The sequence below is a fragment of the Oratosquilla oratoria genome, chromosome 41, assembly GCF_046742065.1.
Source record: "Oratosquilla oratoria isolate Oo_2021 chromosome 41, ASM4674206v1, whole genome shotgun sequence".
NCBI classification, from domain to species: domain Eukaryota; kingdom Metazoa; phylum Arthropoda; class Malacostraca; order Stomatopoda; family Squillidae; genus Oratosquilla; species Oratosquilla oratoria.
This window is the reverse complement of record NC_134817.1, coordinates 10914800-10919393: the sequence shown is the minus strand read 5'-3', so window position 1 is coordinate 10919393 and position 4594 is coordinate 10914800. Positions and strand designations below refer to the sequence as shown.

The window sequence follows — 4594 nt, the reverse complement described above, 5'->3', positions numbered from 1 at the left end:
TTCTGACAAATTGTGTAAAAGTAACAAAGATTTTGGCAAATTCTTGAGAACGTTTACAGGTTTCTTTGTCATCTTGATACGTTAGTTAATATGATACCTTTCAACTACCCAATTACCTCACTGGTCATGTCTACGTTTTGTGGTCACCTAACGACTTCATAAATGACCGTGTTCCAGCAGGAGTGGCCTTTTCGCATAATACGAAAATTAAAGAAAAATGCACGAACAATTTTAAAAAACGCGTAACAGTTAAGAGAAGTTTGTGTTTCACGCAGCCCCAACTTGTTCGAATTTTCGGAATGAGCGAAATTAGTCCGGATCGTACATCTCAAAGGTCTTTTTTTTATTTCTTGCTCATTAATACCATCTGTAATAATCTTTTAATATAATTACATGCCAACAGACCTACATAATCCTCAATATCGAACAGAGTCCAAATTTCGAAAAGTAACTGTGTTCGTCTGCAGTTCTGCGCGAGGGAGGCAGTCGAAGTATCAAGTGCAGTGACCTTCAAGAAATTTTACAAAAAATCAGTTCACCACCAGGATTGACACTGCCCCCCCTCCCACTCTCCCACCGAATCTTCCGCTCCTCCCTGCCCCCTGATATCCCAAAATAATAATCTAATTACCCCCCACACACACACACACACATACACCATCCCTTCTTCCTTTACCGGGGCAACCCAGGGGTTCCCAACCGGGACCTCCTCGCCACGCCGTACCCTGAGCCCTGACCGAGGTGGATTGCTACTGGAGAGGCCATGAGTGTCCGCAACATAAAGAGATACAGCCCCCTGCGCGGGGCGAGCGAATCTCCGCTCCCGGTGTGGCAGAACCAAGTGTCCGGCAGGAGGTGGACCTTGTGGAACGTAGTGGTAATGGTCCTCTGGTTCTGCTTCTTTTTCGTTCTCCTCCTCCTGGCCATATGGCTTCCTTTCCTCGAGAGCAAGGAGGTGAGTGTTAAGGACCTTTGGTGTTGGTAAGGATGGATGATGTGTACCGATATGTTTATATGGCTGTGTTTCTAAGGCGCGAGGGTTTCTGTGGTAGGAGTGTGTAGGAGTACATATACAGTACATGGGATGAGCGGGTATTTGGTGGCTGTTTTTTTTATGGGTGTGTTTTTTGACGTGCTTATTTTTGGTGGGAGTTTGTGTATGGTGGGAGTAGGAACGTGTACATTAGCAGGAGCCCACTACCTACTTCCGCCTCCCACTTCAGCCTACTACCCCCTTCCCCTCCCCCTTGAGTCTACCACGCCATTCCCCCCTCCCCCTTGAGCCTACTATGCCCTTCCCCCTCCCACTTGATACCTACTATCCCTCCCCCTTGAGTCTACCACGCCATTCCCCCCTCCCCCTTGAGCCTACTACGCCCTTCCCCCTCTCCCTTGAGTCTACCACGCCCTTCCCCCTCCCCCTTGAGCCTACTACGCCCTTCCCCCCCTTGATACCTACTACCCCCTGTCCCTTGAGTCTACTACACCCTTCCCCCCTCCCCCTTGATTCTACTACGCCCTTCCCCCCTTCCCCTTGAGCCTACCACGCCCTTCCCCCCTCCCCTTGATTCTACCACGCCCTTGCCCCCTCCACCTTGAGCCTACCCCGCCCTTCCCCCCTCCCCTTGATTCTACCACGCCCTTCCCTCTCCCCCTTAAGCCTACCACGCCCTTTCCCCCTCCCCCTGGTTTCTACCTCGCCCTTCCCCCTCCCCCTTGATTCTACCACGCCCTTCCCCCTCCACCTTGATTCTACCACGCCCTTCCCCCTCCCCCTTGAGTATACCACTCCCTTCCCCCCTCCCCCTCGAGTCTACCACTCCCTTCCCCCTCCCCTTTAAGCCTACCACGCCCTTCCCCCTCCCCTTTAAGCCTACCACGCCCTTCCCCCCTTCCCCTTGAGCCTACTACACCTTTCCCCCCTCCCCCTTGAGTCTACCAAGCCCTTCCCCCTCCCCTTTAAGCCTACCACGCCCTTCCCCCCTTCCCCTTGATTCTACCACTCCCTTCCCCCTCCCCCTTGAGCCTACCACACCCTTCCTCCCATCCCCCTTGAGCCTACCACGCCCTTCCTCCCATCCCCCTTGAGCCTACTACACACTTCCCCCTCCCCCTTGAGCCTACTACACCCTTCCCCCCCTCCCCTTGAGTCTACCACGCCCTTCCCCCCTCCCCCTTGAGCCTACTACGCCCTTCCCCCCCTTGATACCTACTACCCCAGCCCCCATGAGTCTACTACGCCCTTCCCCCCTCACCCTTGAGCATATTCTCCCCTCACCGTTGTTTCCTCCTCCTTGGCCGTTAAGGCTGCTCCCCCTCTCCCTCCCTCCTCTCCCTCTCCCTCCCCCTCTCCCTTTCCCTCCTCTCCCTTTCCCTCCCAAATTCTCCCCCTTCTCATTTCTCATCCTTCTTCCCTTCCCCCTTCTCCCCCTTCTCTTCCTCCCCTATCTCTTCCTCCCCTATCTCTTCCTCCCCAACCTCCCTTTCCCCTTCTCCCCCTACTTCCCTCCCCCTTATCCCCCTATTACCTCCTTCCCACCTTATCCCTCTCCCCCGTTACCCCCTCCCCATATCCTTCCCCCCTCCCCATATCCTTCCCCCCTCCCCATATCCTTCCCCCCTCCCCATATCCTTCCCCCCTCTCCCCCTTATCTTTCCCCCCTCTCCCTTGTCCTCCTCTCCCCCTTATTTCCCTCCCCCTTTTTCCCCTCCCCCTTTTTCCCCTCCCCCTTTTTCCCCTCCCCCTTATTTCCCTCCCCCTTTTTCCCCTCCCCCTTTTTCCCCTCCCCCTTTTTCCCCTCCCCCTTTTTCCCTTACCCCTTTTCCCTTACCCCTTTTTCCCTTACCTCTTTTTCCCTTACCCCTTTTTCCCCTACCCCTTATTTCCCTCCCCCTTTTTCCCCTCCCCTCCACCTTCCCCCTCCCCTCCACCTCCTTCCCCCTCCCCTCCACCTCCTTCCCCCTCCCCTCCACCTCCTTCCCCCTCCCCTCCACCTCCTTCCCCCTCCCCTCCACCTCCTTCCCCCTCCCCTCCACCTCCTTCCCCCTCCCCTCCACCTCCTTCCCCCTACCCTCCACCTCCTTCCCCTACCCTCCACCTCCTTCCCCCTACTTCCCCCTCCTTCCCTCCCCTCCTTCCTCTCCCCCTCCTTCCTCTCCCCCTCCTTCCTCTCCCCTCCTTCCTCTCCCCTCCTTCCTCTCCCCCTCCTTCCTCTCCCCTCCTTCCTCTCCCCTCCTTCCTCTCCCCCTCCTTCCTCTCCCCTCCTTCCTCTCCCCTCCTTCCTCTCCCCTCCTTCCTCTCCCCTCCTTCCCCCTCCTTCCTCTCCCCCTCCTTCCCCTCCCTCCCCTTCCTCTCCCCCTCCTCCCCTTCCTCCCCCTCCTCCCCCCTCCCCTCCTCCCCCTCCCCCTCCTTACCCCTCCCCCTCCTTCCCCCTGCCCTTATTCCCCCTCCCCTTCATTCCCCCCCCTCCCCCTCCTTCCCCCTCCCCTTCTTCCCCCTCCCCTTCCTTCCCCTATCCCTCCTCTCCTTCCCCTCCCCTTCTTCCACCACCGTTCCTCCCCCTCCCCTCCTCCCCCGTCTCACCTCCCCTCCCCTCCTCTCCTCCCCTCCCCTCCTCACCTCCCCTCCTCACCTCCCCTCCTCCCCTCCCCTCCTCACCTCCCCTCCCCTCCCTCCTCACCTCCCCTCCTCCCCCCTCACCCTCCCCTCCCCTCTCACCTCCCCCCTCCTTACCCCCCTCCTCCCCTTCCCCGTCCTTCCCCTCTCCTCCCCGTCCTTCCCCTCCCCTCCCCCCCTCCCCTCCCTCCTCCCCTCCCCTCCTCCCCTTCCCCTCCTTCCCCTCCCCCCTCCCCTCCCCGTCCTTCCCCCCCCTCCTCCCCCTCCCCCTCCTTCCCCTCCCCTCCTCCCCCTCCCCTCCTCCCCTCCCCATCCTCCCCCTCCCCATCCTCCCCCTCCCCATCCTCCACCTCCCCCTCCCCATCCTCCCCCTCCCCCTCCCCCCCCCCTCCCCGTCCTTCCCCTCCCCTCCTTCCCCTCCCCTCCTTCCCCTCCCCCTCCTTCCCCTCCCTCCTCCCCCTCCCCTCCTTCCCCTCCCCCTCCTTCCCCTCCCCTCCCCTTCCTCCCCCCCTCCCCCTCCCCCCCCCTCCTCCCTCCCCCTCCTCCCCTTCCTCCCCCCTCCCCTTCCCCCCCCCCCCCTCCCCTTCCTCCCCCCCCCCCCTCCTCCCCCCTCCCCTTCCTCCCCCCCCTCCTTCCCCCCCCCCTCCCCTCCTCCCCCCTCCCACCCCCCTCCCCCCCTCCCCTTCCTCCCCCCCTCCCTTCCTCCCCCCCCCCTCCTTCCTCCCCCCCCCCCTCCTCCCCCCTCCCCTTCCTCCCCCCTCCCCTTCCTCCCCCCTCCTTCCTCCCCCCTCCCCTTCCTCCCCCCTCCCCTTCCCTCTCCCCCCCCCTCCCCCCTCCCCCTCCCTTCCTCCCCCCCTCCCCCTCCTCCCCCTCCCCCTCCTTTCCCTCCTCCCCCTCCTTCCCCTCCCCCTCCCCCTCCTTCCCCTCCCCCTCCTTCCCCTCCACCTCGCCCAAGCCCACACCATTGGAAAAGTTAAC

At 61.2% G+C, this 4594-nt stretch overlaps 1 protein-coding gene across 1 annotated transcript in view; it reads left to right on the top strand.

Moving 5' to 3' along the window:
- The first annotated feature begins 491 nt into the window (after positions 1-491).
- LOC143020960 (uncharacterized) overlaps positions 492-4594 on the top strand; it is a 10674-nt gene continuing 6571 nt past the window's right edge. Inside the window, exon 1 of the mRNA XM_076177996.1 lies at positions 492-955. Coding sequence (XP_076034111.1) covers positions 764-955 — 192 coding nt within the window. The 5' untranslated portion in view covers positions 492-763. The remainder of the gene's footprint in view (positions 956-4594) is intronic.